Below are 14,842 nucleotides of genomic sequence, written 5' to 3'. Positions count from 1 at the left end.
GCCTTGCTTGCTGGCTTTTTACAAAGCAGCCCAATTGGGGCAGATTCACCAATGGCACACGGACCCAAGCTTACAGAGATGGGTAGAGTTGGAGAGGACTTGCTGTGCACCGATCGAACTCCAAAACTTAATCTGGCTACCCAAACAAGGGGTACGCAAGATGCAAATGCCGCTGTAGACCATGGTCAATTCACTAAGAGTCTGGGAGGCCACTAAATTTAGCTGTACGTTGACTACTAAAGGCTCACTCATGACGCCAATTGCTGGCAACCCAGACTTCGCTCCAGGACTGAATGGCAAGAACCTCTTAAATTGGACTACGAAGGGGATAACCCGTCTTAAAGATCTGGAGGGTAGAACAAATATACAAACATTTGAGCAAATTAAAGCCTCTAAAGCTATCCCAAACAACAAATTCTTTCGATACCTTCAGATCAGAGATTTTTACAAAAAAACACCAATCAGACCGGCACAAACTAATTTTGAGCAGCTGTGTTCTAGAGGTACGGACACAAGGGGACTTACATCTAGACTGTATAGGGAAGTGATCTGTCCAGTGACGCCCAACGAGAACAGACTGTGCTACATTAGGCACTGGGAAGCGGACTTAGGGGAGACTTTAGAGGACGAAGAGTGGGACAGAATTATCCAAGCAGCAGCAAAAAGCTCAATCTGCACCACATTAAAGGAGAACGCATATAAAGTCCTTATGCGGTGGTATTACACCCCAACTCGCTTAGCTAAATTTGTTAGAGGCTACTCCCCGCTCTGTCCTAAACAGTGTGGGGAGGTGGCAGATCTGCGACACATGCTGTGGTCTTGCGCAAGGGTGGCCCCTATTTGGAAACAGATTAGAAACTGGATACAGCGGATTCTCGGTTTGGAGATCCCCCTGGACCCGTGGGTGTTCCTGTTGGGCAGACGGGTCCGGGGTTTGTCAAATGCAGCGCACAAATTAATCGCGCATTTTGCAACTGCCACGAGGTGCGAGATCGCAGCATTATGGAAGCAACAAGATATCCCAATTATCCCTAAGATCAGAAATAGGATTTGGCATGTCTGCCGGATGGAACAATTAACAAGTTTGGTTCATGACTCCGGCTCAAATTATCTAAAAGTCTGGGCACCTTGGCTGGCCCAGTTAGACATCCCAGGGGTGGATACCGCCACGATTCTTCATTGATAAGATTAGATGCGTTCTCCTTTGAAGGTCAGAAATACGACACGACACAGCGACGAACTGGTAGGACAGCCCCCCAAGTAGAGGTTCGGAAAGCGGACACAAAGGCAGGCCTTGCCCCAGAGAGACATTCCATCTAGCATCTGCCAGGGCTGCACAAGGACAGCAGCGAACTAAGAAGCTCGCCGCCTCGGGCCCCTTCGCCTCCTCTCCCTCCTCCTCTCCTCCCCCTCTCCCCCCGCCCCCCGGTTCCCTTGTCTGATACGTCTTGTCTGTATTGTCGTCTATTGGTTGTTGTTGGCGGTTAACAAGCTTTTATGTTTCTGTAATTGGATGGGACACAATGGGCTGTGAAACAATGTCTGTAAATGTAACTCCAATAAAAAATTTAAGTTGAAAAAAAAAATTGCAGCTAAATTACAGAAACTAAAAATATCCCCTAGTGGGCGAGACTGGAACAGTAAGGTGATAATAGGGGTTAATATGAACCTATACTAATATCACCATAGAGTATGTATATGTAGAAGAAGTCCAAAATATATTAACATGGCTAAATAGCCTCACCATACCATCATGCAAAATAGCAGCTATAGAACATTGGGAAATCCCATATTAAGGAAGACTAAACATACTAATGAAGGACATTGCTATGTCACAGCTAAAGTACTTGATGCTATTACCATGGTTAGTACAGTGAATAGAGTATAGAGTGAGTTCAAAGTACACCAGATGTCAATGGTAACCAAGTGTAAATCTAAGAGCAGGTGTATAGTGATAAATAACCTGCAAATAGAAGCAGTAAGTATACAACCTGATAGCTTTTGCTGCAAGGACGGCAATATAGTTAATGCCCAGTGTGTATAGCTGTGTGTACAGTGTTCCTAGGTGTCTCCCAGTAGTAGGAGCTGCATGCACGCTCCGTCGCAACCCACGTGACCGTCAAAGTGATGAAGTCACTATACCCCGACGATCGTTTTGCGCGATCCACATGCTTCTTCACAGGGGGAGGAGTTGTCAAGCCTAGGTTAGTATGTGGAAATTATATACTGTAGGAACAAAACCCATTGGTCCTAGCTGCAACCAATGGTTGCATTTCAAACTGTATAGGGGAGGGACATACTCTCCTATACAGCAGCATTCAGTGCCAAAATGGCTTGGTGCTAATATGTAGCAATGTATAAACAGTACCAAAAATACACGACAGTGTTTTTGCATATTGGTTTCCCTTTGCACCGTCTGTATTTACCCCTCTGTATGGTGAGCAAGGTGTTTCTGTGTATTCTTTATGCATTTGGGAAGCAAGAATAAACAGGCGACTTAAAAATTAATTAGGTCAATTATTGATGGAGAATGATTTAAGAGTGTTTGTGGACAGCAGGTGTAGCAATAGTTCTCAATGTCAGACCGTAGCTGCAAAGGCAAATAAGATTATCGTCCATAAAACAGGGTATGGATGGAAAGGAAGAAAACCAATTATGTCACTGTATAACGCCGTAAGACCACACCTTGAATATGGGGCACCAATCCATAAGAAATACATTATGAAACTAGAAAATGACCAAATATCGCAGGTCCTAACACTAACTGATTAAAATTCTTAGTTACCTCTATAATAAGAGGAAGAATGATCACATTGGATCTGTCCCAACCATCTGCATGAAAAGACTTGTTCATTTGTAGAGTGGGGAGGGGTGAGCTTAACCCCTAGGGGGGAGGTACCACTGACCTCCAAAAGAGCTGAGACCAGCTGGACACAGTTAATAAACACACAGATACCCAGCAAGCTCTGATGAACCTCAAAAATTACCAAATTTTATATATATATATATATATATATATATATAAAACATATGTCAAAACCAGTCTTCACCTGGCTCATCAGACAGGTAGAAAAGCCCCCTGCTTAAATTGCAGGGGAGATCTCTAGGGCACAGAGGGACTGTGTTGGAGCCTGAGGAAGCTTGATGACGCAAGCGAAACGCTTTGCTCGATCCACCTGCTGTTTTTTGTCCACCGGCGGCTTCCGTGGCCAGGAAGTGAGGGGTGCGTTCTAAACTACACCGTGCGTTCCAACACTTCAGCGTGCTGCAGACGCATAAGGGAAGGAGTCACCAGCGCGGAAAACATCTCTACAACCTGTCCACATCCTGCCAGATTAATGTATGTGTTGTTTAGATCATTTTAATCTGTTATTTACCATTAAATAAGTGTTTATTACATCTGGATCCTATATTCACATTTTGGGGGATTCTTGAGGCACCAAGGACTTGAGTTTCATTAGAAAACAAGCGGGCAGTCCAAGGAAAATCTCCTCTACAGAGTTAACCCTTAAGGGTTTTACTCACACTGGCCCGTGTGAGTATTAGACTATATATAAATGTATTTATGTCAGTCCATACCTACTGATATTTACCCCTGGATCTCTCATCATTTTTGGGGTAACTTGATGTCCTGAGGATCTGTGTGTTGGGCAGCAGCCAGACGAGAGGCATACGGTTTCAGAAGAAGCCCCTCTATAGAGTTAAACCCCTATGGGTTTTTACTCACACTGGTCCGTGTGAGTATTGACAGTAGTTCACTTGATTTCACCTCCCTATTTCCACTAAGTGGAGATTTTTCTCTATTTTTGGCTTACAGATTTCTTTTGGATCTTTAAGGCCATTATTAATAGTGGATTCAATCATAGCAATCATTGCTGATCATAACATACATATATCATATAGTGTTCCTGATTCGCGCTCCCCTTGTTTTCTCTATTTTTTCTTTTGCATACCGGGGAGAATAGGTTATCTCCCTTGTAGGTTGTTTGAGCTGCGGCCGGTGGACCCCTAGACGTTTACACCTTATGAAGAAGGGGACACAGGGGTTCCCTGAGTGTGGTAATATTTTTCCTTATATTTTGTTCTAGCATTAGCAATAGTTCTAATTTCAGAGAGCGCCCGGGTACCTTTTGTCTTTAAGCAAGAGACTCACAGAAACATTGGAGAGGGAGTGGCTCAGTGAGTAACGACACTGACTGGCACTGAGAGTTTGAAGCAGGGGAGCCTGGTTCAATTCCCAGTGTTGGCTCCTTGTGACCTTGGGCAAGTCACTTTATCTCCCTGTGTCTCAGGCACCAAAACTATAGATTGTAAGTTCCATGGGGCAGGGACCTGTGCCTGCAAAATGTCTCTGTAAAGCGCTGCGTAAAACTAGCAGCGCTATACAAGAACATGCTATTATTATTATTATATTGTCTAGAGCAGTGGTGCGCAAATGGGGGGGCGCAAGATTTTTCAGAGGGGGTGCGACGCAACTTTCCTTACCTTGTCTTCGGTGACGCATCGCTCCTGGCAACGCCACGGGGTCACGTTGCCATGGTAATGTGATGCAACGTGACCCTGTGGCGTCATTTGACTCCGAAGACAAAGTAAGGAGGGGGGCGCGAGCAGGGAGGGAGAGCAGGCAGGGGGGCCCAGCGAGCAATGTTTCCGCACCCCTGGTCTAGGGCACAGAAGAATTGTGCTGCTAGCAAGACACCAGGAACCTGCACTCTATTCCAGGGCACAGCGGACCCAGGAACCCGCCAGAGGATGGCCCCTCAACAGACATAAACCCAGACCCAGAGACTGACATAAAGGGCCCCCTGCTTACGGGTACCTCTTTGGGGTCATAGGTTGGAAAGAGGCTTATCCTCCCAGCCCTGCAGACAGAGACTGGGAAAGCTAGTTAGCCCTTACAAAGGGATAGGTTGTTTATTTTTTTTTGTGTTTCCTTAAACTGTATTGTTTAAAATGGCGGGCTGAATAAACCATGGTTTAATTTCCCCAAATCTGGCTCCCTGGTTGTTCCTCTGCACATGTCTCTTACACTCTGGATCAATATACTGTGTAGGATGAGTATCCGTCATCTAAATTATAACATAGATTGAACTCTATGTTTTTTTTTAGCCTCATCTACTACGCTGTGGTAGGTAACAAATTGGTAATGATTCGGTAACAATTTATTGAATTATGAACTTTGGCTTTACTACACTAACGTAGAACTTGAAGAGCGGAGGGTTAGAGGCCCATACCAATGTCAGGAGAATATGAAAAGTAGGAAGAGGGACGGATGGTGGGTTCTGATATCACAGATAGTGAAAGATGCTGAAAAATGCTTGATATTTTAAGCTGCACTCAAGGTTGCAGTTTATGCTTGTCTACTTATTTATTTTAGTTATAGGATTGAAGCAGGGGGTCTTCGGAGCTAAACTACGTTAATTTCAGTTCCGGGGACCCTTGCTTCCTAAGATTCTTGCCGCCATAGGGGGTACCGGTATTTCCTTCGTCTTTAAATGTCCCTCGTCACGTTGGCCTATAGGAAGACGCAAGGGATGACTTCTCAGTTTCCTAATGGACCGCAAGCCACGGGCCATTTAAACCGCCATTATGTTAGCCCCGTTATAGCTGCTACCTGCAGAGATATCGGCAGCCCCTACGGAGGTAAGTATCTTGGGAAGCATGGGGTCCAAGGATCTGAAATTAATGTAGTCCAGCTCCGAAGACCCCCTGCTTAAATCCTGTAACAAAGAAACATAAACTGCAACCTGGAGTGCAGCTTTAAAGACACAGCTCAGAGAGATTAATTAGGCAGTCTGCTGTAGCGAGGCAGGCTGAAAACCTGGGTTGGAATGACTAATTCTCATATGACAATTACAGGTTTTAGCCTTCCAATTATATAGTGATAAATATGCAGTTCAAAAAGTGTAACACATTTATTTTGTAATGTTAAAAGGATCAGTTCCACTTCATTCCCTTTGCTGGTAGAAAGGTCTGTAATAATCATAATAATTTAATTAAAAATAATTGTATATTGAATTTGGGAGACACACACAGTCCCTATACTGAAGAGCCTGCTATCCATATATGTTGGTGCCCAAGACAAATGGTCACAGAGTGACTTGTATAGGGTCACAAATGGCTGACTCTGGGATTTGACCCTAGTTCACACACCTACAACCAATGTCTTTATCACAAGACTTTCATTCAAACAATAACGACATATTACTTGATTATATATAATTTAGTTAGTTCCGTAGCTTGTTAAATATAAAGTATTTGAGCAAGTATAGTTGTCTTTGATTCCAAGACAACTTCAAAGGCATGCTTTTTAAAAGATCAACTGCAACTATACTTAGTGATGCTACTGTATACAAAAGAAGTATTACATAAAATGGCTATAAACATTTTTTTAACCATCTGTTTGTGACATCATTTAAATGTACACTGGAATTCATTGCTAGTTCGTCTGATTTTGGTTCTCCTCGAACATTACAAACAGGTCTAATCCCCCCTTCCTTCTTTACCTGTTCTCGATGGCAAAAGTACAAAAAATGTGCTATCCAGGAGAATAAACAATGCTTTCTTGGGGGGGAAAAATAGGTGCTGGTCCCCGGGGAATGTGCAGGGCCTCTTACCGTCTCCTGTTCCTCATCTCCTACTGCTATGTACCGCTATTGTGACGTCATGGCAACACAACGCCATGTGAGGTCGCGGCATCACACTGTCCTGGCAATGAGGTGCTGTGATGTCCCATTATCATGGCAAATCGTCACTATGTGATGTTGCGGCGTTACAAGGAGAAGATGCCAGAGATGAGGAGCAAGAAGAGAAGGTAAGAGGCACTCAGAAAAAAAGGTGCCGGAAACAAAGCCCTGAGCAGAAGACAGAATGTTTAGCAATGAACCTAAATGTACAGCAGTCGTTCAAATTACAAAATAGCATACTGTAACAAATTTAAAGATGTTAAAATATTTTCCCTTCAGTTGTTTGCCAAGTATTATGTTTTTGTGTAACATGATAACACAATAGTTGAAAATAATTTAATATTGCTAATGTGAATTTGGAAATGCTTTAAAGCTACAGTTTCAAAAGGGTTGCAGCCTGCCTTTACTATTTACTTAATTATTCTACTGTTGCAGCCAAATTTGGAATATATATTTGCATTTTGTTTAATCCCCTTGTTTTTCTATTTATTTTTTCTCATTTCTACTTCCCAAAAGACAAACAATTTTCTATTCCCCTTATGGTGGCACTTCCATATGTATTGCAGTAAGAGTTGAAATTATATTAGGCCTGATTTGAAGATCACTACAGTCACAACTATAAGCAGCCCTCAGAAGTAAATGGTATGGAATGCAAAGGTAACAGCACCATTATGCCACCAATTATTAGCTGAAAATGCTACAGAAAACAATCACAGTGGAATTGTGCAACAGTCTATTAGCCCACAAATTATATTGAAAAAACCCCGACTGCATAGACTCCCATTGGAAACAAACGTACTGCATTTCGTCTCCGGGCATGGTATTCCTCGGCTGTCACATATTGTTTCGGTTCTAGCAGTTTATCAGTTAAGTTTGCCACATAGCATCCAATCTTTGTCATCTGTGTAGACATTGCATTTCTACACTGCTGGAGCTTCTTCTTTTCAGTCACAGTCTGAAGGGGAAAGAAGCACAGATATAATTGTGTTTAGAACAAATAATATTGATATGCGTTGTTTTAACTTAGCTCAAACAATATACAGCACGTTATATCTTTTAGTTACTAAATACATTTTGAGACAATTTGACGTATGTATTTTCTAGATTCTAACTGCCATCTTGAATTGGCATTTCATCACTAAGTTCACTCTCCATACCTAAGAAGAGTATACCATACTCACTATACCTAAGAAGGTATAATTTCTTAGCTTCTCCTGCTCTAGTTCAAAACTTTTACACTCCTTTTCAGTGCAGTAAATAAATCTGACTCTAGAGTCTTTTCGTGTTTAATGTGACAGATAAAAGGATGTTTATAATATTTGAGTCAGGGGAGGAAGACAACATTCATTAGTGTTCAAACTATAGAGTGACGGAGGAAAGGACAGATTCTACTAATGCTGCAGATGTAAAAAATAGCATAATTTTTTAAATGTCTGAATATGAGAGGTGAAAGAGAGAGTAACATCTAGGCAACATGCTCGGGGCCTGAATTGATCGTAGTGTAACCCCTCTTGGGCAGAATAATTAGCTCTGCCTTGGATATATTTTGAGTTATGTATCAAAGTAAAATGGGTTCAAGTCTGGGGCAAAATAAACCGTACAAAGTATATCAAAGAAAACATTACTATTGACTTTAATAGCATTTCTTTCTTTCTTTCACATATATGGTGCCCCAAAATTGGATCACTTTTGCCTTGATGCTGTACATATGTCCCAGAGAGTTTGTTTTCTTATTTAATATTTACAGAATATATTTACATATTCAACAATAGTCATAAAAAAAACGTACCTGTGTGTCTCTACAAAACACTACAATTCCTTTATCTGGTTTCTTTTTCGGTGCAGTTTGTGTACCTGCGTGATGAAACACTGCTCCAGTCACTTTATGCCGATATCCACCCAGATAAGGCTTACGGTAGTTCAGTCTTTCAATTTCCACAACCAGATCTTGACATGGTTCTTCACCTACACAAATGTGACACATTCACAGAGAAAAATGAAACAATACACACACAAAACACACAACAGTTTAACAATCATGTTTGCAGCTCTAATTTGTACTAGACAGCTGGTCTTTCTTTTCTAATTCTGTTTGTGAAGGTAACATTTCATATGGGCTTGATTGAGGACCAGCTCTCATTTGATCTTTTCCATGTTCATATTTGATCTTGTTTTTTTATTAAATGCTGGTTTGCTTATGAACAATGTACAGTACTTTCCTTTGAACAGCTGTTATGCTTACTCAGCAAAATGTAGTTAAATTGTATAATTGTGGATTTAACATGGCTAAATTTCCGTTATCCTAAATAACAAGATTTCTGTTGGAGCAGAAAATCCAAACTTGTGGAACGAGTAGCACAGGTGGTACAAAATGTCCTTTAAAGTGGTACACCACAGCCCTATGGATTCTTCTCCTCGGGTTGGTGTGGGTGAGAGAATGACAAAAGCAAAGAAAACAAAAGCCTGGTAGCCACAAAAAAAAAAAAAATGTTCTAGAGTTAAGAGTTGTATTGCAAAGTTGAAGGTATAGATACTTTCACACGTGTAAATAGTTATAGTACTCGAAATTAGTTTTTTTCCACGCTGTTACAGAACAATATTAGATTTGCTAAATGCTGTGTTAGGAGCAAACAACAGTAACTGGAAAGCTGCACTAATAACAGTTAGTGCTCCCCTTAGTTCAAACAATATAAAGACGTTTTATGTGCACATCTGGAATATTTGCCATTTCTGCAAATATCCCATTGTGCAGGGTACCAGTAGATGAGTACAGTGCCATAAGAAATGTAATGTACTTATAAAATTAATTTAACGTTGTAATCGTTACTTACAAGGTAATTTGCATAAAAACTTGTGCATATTTCATGGGGTCTGTGTATAACAGTAAAAGTAGTGCTGCTCCCGGAAAAACTTGCACCAGACATCAAAGAAAAAAGCCAATGTAAAGTAATAACATTTGTTATGTTGAATACATCTGGTACATTTTTTCCACAGGTTTTCCATTAAAATATTGACCCCCTGTATGTAAGCTATATCCCAATTAGGAAAAACTGTAATATTAATGCCTGCATGAAAGATTTTTACTTAATATCTTAACCCTTTCGGTGCCTGAAGACTGGCGGCACCAGATTGCAGACAGTCTTCTAGGATCTCGACTATGTAATTGCTTGGGATAGCGAACACGTGTGTTTGAAAGGAGAGTGACTTTAATATTAAGTTTTGGTTTGAGATTGAGTCTCTTCTGGAGTCACGAGTGTTAGTTATCTATGGCAGGGGTGCGCAAACTGGGGAGCGTGGATTTTTTTTGTGGGGGTGCAGCGGTTGCAGAGGCCTGGCACTCTTCCCCGAGGCATTTAAGTTAAATGTCAAGGGACCGCGCGAGGCCTCTTCAACCTCCACTTACCGGGATTCAGTAGGCTTCTGGAGGCGTCGACATGGCAACGCGTTGGGGTCATATGACGTGCGCGTCGCCATTGTAACGTGCAGCAAATGGCGCTGCAGGGTCAGGTGATGTGACGTCACATGACCCACAACATCATTTGACCCTGGGTCACAGGAAATGGGGGAAGCACGAGCTCAGAAACTTTGCGCACCCCTGATCTATGGTGCTACATATACAATGCTTTTTTTAACAAAAGTATAGCCTTCCTCAATTTTGAAAAGATACTAGTAATGATACATAATGATGCACTGTAAATCCTAGTGATATACAGTATAATTGTTCAAAAAATCATAATTAAAACTGTTGGAATTCTAAAAATGGAAGACAATTGAATTTTCAAAGAAGGTTAAAAGGTGCATTTCCACCTAGGTTTTTTTTTTTAGCATTTGATAGGAAGCACAGTAATTTCAGGTACAGAGACCCCCTGCTTTTTCCAGTACTTACCTTTTGTAGGTCATGCCAGCAGCAACCCCGGCTGGGCACATAATATGGCAGGTTCAAGGAGATACCGACACAGCCTACGGACGTAAGTATCTCAGGAAGCAGGGTGCCCCAAAGCTGAAATTAATGTGGTTCAGCTCAGGAGACCCCGCTTCCCACGTTGGCAATATAAATAAATATAAATCTAAACCAATTATTGCTAAAAGGTGTCAGACCTGTTTGTACCCTGACAGTTATGACATCTGGCATGCTGTATTCATGCTGAAGTTTTATTGCTTTGATTGGGTAGTTTTCCGGATCCAGTGAGAACATCTCCAGTTGAATGGTTCCATGTGGTGTGACTCCAAGATCCACTAAGGTCTTCAGGTCCTCAACTGCACGTCCTAAACATTTAAGGAAACTGTTTAATTATTTTTTGGTGTAAGTGGACATTTTTGTATGGTTACTTTTTAGCACTGAAAAAAATATTTTTTACATGACATCTTAGCATATACTGTAGGCCCCAGTTTCTGAAAAACATTGTTTCAATGTAAAGACCTGGCTGTAAAAATCTCTGCCACGACTGTTTCACAATTGAATATATTTAACCCATTGGGTGCCCCATGGCTTATAGGTGAGATTGCATTCTGGCCGGAAGAGGAAGACGTCATCAGTGAAGTGATCGCTACAGTATATGCTAGAGCAGGGTTGCGCAAACAAATTGCGAGATTTTTTTGGGGGGCGCGCAATGCTTAGAGAGGCCCTGCTCTCTACCCCAAAGAATTTAAATTAAATGCCAGGGGACTGCGCAAGGCCTCTGTAACTCACTTACCTTGACTCAGGCGGCCATGGGGGTCACATGACGTCACATGACCTCGCAGCGTCATTTGACGCTTCAGACAAGGTAAGGGGGCACAAGCAGTGGGGGAGAGCAGGCAGGGGGGTGCAGGGCAAAACTTTTGTGCACCCATGTGTTAGAGGGGCTGTGGCACTCTGGTGTTGCTGCCACTCTGGCATCCAAAGGGTTAATAGCTTTCCAAATATATTTGGAAAGCAGTTTAAAAAAAATTATAATTACAATCATCCTTAATTGATATAAAAAAGAAAACTTTTGATTTGGTTTTTAGTTGAAATATAATTTAGCTAAAGTTACCAAAATGGCGAGTAAAGTTAAATAGTAGATTTTATTATGTTGCTCATATTTGCTTAATGCATGTCTCTTTTACAAAAACTCATTGATGTTTGAGCTCTTCTGACCAATTATTCTGCATTACATTTTTGATTTTGCAAAAATTGTCCATAATTTTTACCCCCAGAAACTGTATTTAACATTGCAATTCTTTAAACATACCTTCAAACATTATCCGGATCACTGCTTCTGGTATTTTCAGCTGAGATGCAAAGTATTTTTTAAGACTCTCCACAGAATAGCCAATGGAAAATGCCATGGTGACCACTTGACCATCAGGAACTAGCATAACTTTAACTGAAAAATTAAATTATATTAAAATATTTTATGTAGCACTCCCCTATCACATAAATAATGCTAAAATGTTGAAATCCACCAATCCAATATCAAACCAGAAGAGTTGTAACTTCATATGTTAAACATATGATCTATCGATTACACAATTAAGTTTCTTAATATAAGCGATACAATAAAAAAAAATATTTAAACCATAATGTACTATTTTTCAGATCATTCCATATACAATATATATTTACTAATGACGATAATTGTTCAGTAATACTGACCACTAATGTACAAACATCCTTATGTAACCCCTCTTTCCTTCAGACTATGCTGCAGCATAATCCAGACAAGGTAAATGGGGCATGAAGAGGTTAATGTAAACCTGTGTAGCCATGCATAACAATGTCTACAGTCATCTCTCCTGCTGGCAGCAAAACCTGGTAAGTTACAGGAATGCCAGCAGTAATCATGGAGGTTTGCCCTCACTCCCTGGTGAGGTGCCCTATGTATGGATGGGAGTGGCTACATGCTCTGAGTCCATGGTTACTGACATCAGAGATGTGCCTGCCTCCTGAGGTATATAAGGCACTGCACTGCCTAAAGTTAGTGTGGTTGCTGCGGGTTGGTGTTACAAGGTGAAGCAGCAAGTTCAAAGGCGCCCACTAGTGCAGTAACTAGTGGCACCATTCTATATCCAGCCAGAGAAGGCCAACTGTGTCCAGGGACCTGGCACAGGGGTGATCTCCCTGCGGAGAGAGGGAATCCCACTCCATTGGGAGGGCGTACCTTTTAAAGGTGATCACGGAGCAATGTGCGGCTGAGGCAATGATTGTGAGGGGCAGCTGGTCCTTATCACCACGCACAATAAATATGGCTTGTTCAACGAGAACCCCATGGTGTGAGTCTGCAATTACTCTCCAGGGGCCCTCACCACCAAGAAGGAGTTCCTCATCAGGACCATCTACCTGCGTACGCATAGATCCTGATGAGGTGAAGGCGCTGCACGTGATGTAAGTAGGACTCGCACACACTACCTCAGCTACCTGTCTGGATTGACATCCCCGAATACCATCATGCGGGAGACTCAGGAGTCCTGTTGCCTACAGGTGCACCACCAGACACGAACATGTAACGGGGCTGGATAGACCACAGGGGCCAATGTGAGATTGGGTGGGTCAGACCAGACACGAACAAGCGTTACACCTGCAACATACAGGGGGATCCCTAGTATAAGGAGGGGTGCCCAGCTACATGCCCAGGTACCCTGAACCTGGTATAGGGGTTCAGGGGATGCTCCAGCTATATGATAAAACGCTGAGAGTGTGTAAAAAGTTTAAAAGTTATTTATAGAGTGTGCCAAGTATGAGGCTAGTGAGTTTAGGCAATATATACCCTTACTCCATCCCAGACACCAGAACAGGGACTTACACATTTTTATCACACAAAATACAGGACACATTATATTTTATTAAAGGGTTATGTTTAATAGGGATATGTACTGATAACCTGTGAATGAACTGTGGGATTTCTAAGTCATGGATTCCAAGGGACCAAATGACTACCAAGCTTGGTGCCTATGGGTCTGCTCGGATTCCGGACTTGAAAGCCTCAGGGATGACAAGGTGTTAGACGGGGAGGGAAACTGAAGTCATGCTTGAGTACCCGCATCCTGGGCTAACACAGGGCTATCCGGCCACCATTTGCCAGAGCCCAGACTCTGTGGAGCTTGGAGCCACGGGGGACTCAGTATGCAAAGAGGCAGAGGTGCCAGGTTGGTGCATGCCCCTTTGCAGAATGAGAAAAGGTGCCCATCCAGCTTTACAATACCGGCAAATCGGTGATTGGCTGACAGGATAATTCCCATGCTCTGATAGGCTGTAGAGGTTTGTGAATGGAACACTGAAACCCATAAGAAACTTTGCAGCCAATCAGGAGCGCAGATTCCAAGCGCCAAACCAATAGCGGCAAATTCAAAGATGCTCTGTGCTGAATAGACGCGAGCCGGCTTCAAAGATTTTGACTCAAGAAATTTTCAAAGTCCCGCTTTTTGAGAACGTAGCGGTCGCAGCTGGCATTGCATGCCAAAATCAGTTCCAGGACTTTTGTGAGTACATACCGGTCATTGGAAAGGGTTCCTACAGAGGTCATTTTTGTGAATTTAGTTTAAAGGACAAGTTTATTCGTTAGCCCCGTTCCCAGTGTGTTAATTGTGTTACATTGTGTGTATGTCTTTTCCTGAAATAAATTACAATTTATTTTACCTCCTTGCTTTGCTCAATCATATGATCCCGGTATAAAAAGGTGTTGATAAACCTGGTCTCCCATGGCAATGACCACGTCATCAATATAGCATCGCCATAGCACCAGGTTCAGTCCGAAAATGTTATTTGACCAAATGTATTGGTCCTCCCACCAACCCATAAATAGGTTAGCGTAGCTCTATTTTTCCTTTTTGTGTAATCTGTCCAGAGTGATAATAAGTCTATACATAGCAGTTATCAATATATACAGCTCAACCCCGTTATAACGCAGTTTGAGCGTGGACCCCGAAATAAAAAAACTTTTTTTTTTTGCACACACACTGCACACAGTCACAGCACCCTACACACAGTCACAGCACCCTGCACACACTCACCACACACTCACAGGCAGCGGTACTGTGCTTCCGGTGAGCCGCACATGTGTGGAGGTGGATGGGACCTAGTGCGCATGTGTTCAGTATGGAAAGAATATTTGCAGTTTCTCCTGTGCATGACCGGGATACAACAGATTAGTATGTGCATGCGCTGAGTAGCGTGAATGGATGTGCGTATGCGCAAA

General features: G+C 42.2%; 1 protein-coding gene across 1 annotated transcript in view; it reads right to left on the bottom strand.

Annotated features, from left to right (window-relative positions):
* IQUB (IQ motif and ubiquitin domain containing) overlaps positions 1 to 14,842 on the bottom strand; it is a 52,632-nt gene that overhangs the window by 20,454 nt on the left and 17,336 nt on the right. The window contains 4 exon segments of the mRNA XM_075599899.1: positions 7,486 to 7,641; positions 8,476 to 8,651; positions 10,785 to 10,952; positions 11,900 to 12,034. Coding sequence (XP_075456014.1) covers positions 7,486 to 7,641; positions 8,476 to 8,651; positions 10,785 to 10,952; positions 11,900 to 12,034 — 635 coding nt within the window.

The sequence above is a fragment of the Ascaphus truei genome, chromosome 5 (assembly GCF_040206685.1).
Source record: "Ascaphus truei isolate aAscTru1 chromosome 5, aAscTru1.hap1, whole genome shotgun sequence".
NCBI classification, from domain to species: Eukaryota; Metazoa; Chordata; class Amphibia; order Anura; family Ascaphidae; genus Ascaphus; species Ascaphus truei.
This window is presented reverse-complemented; position numbering and strand designations above follow the sequence as displayed.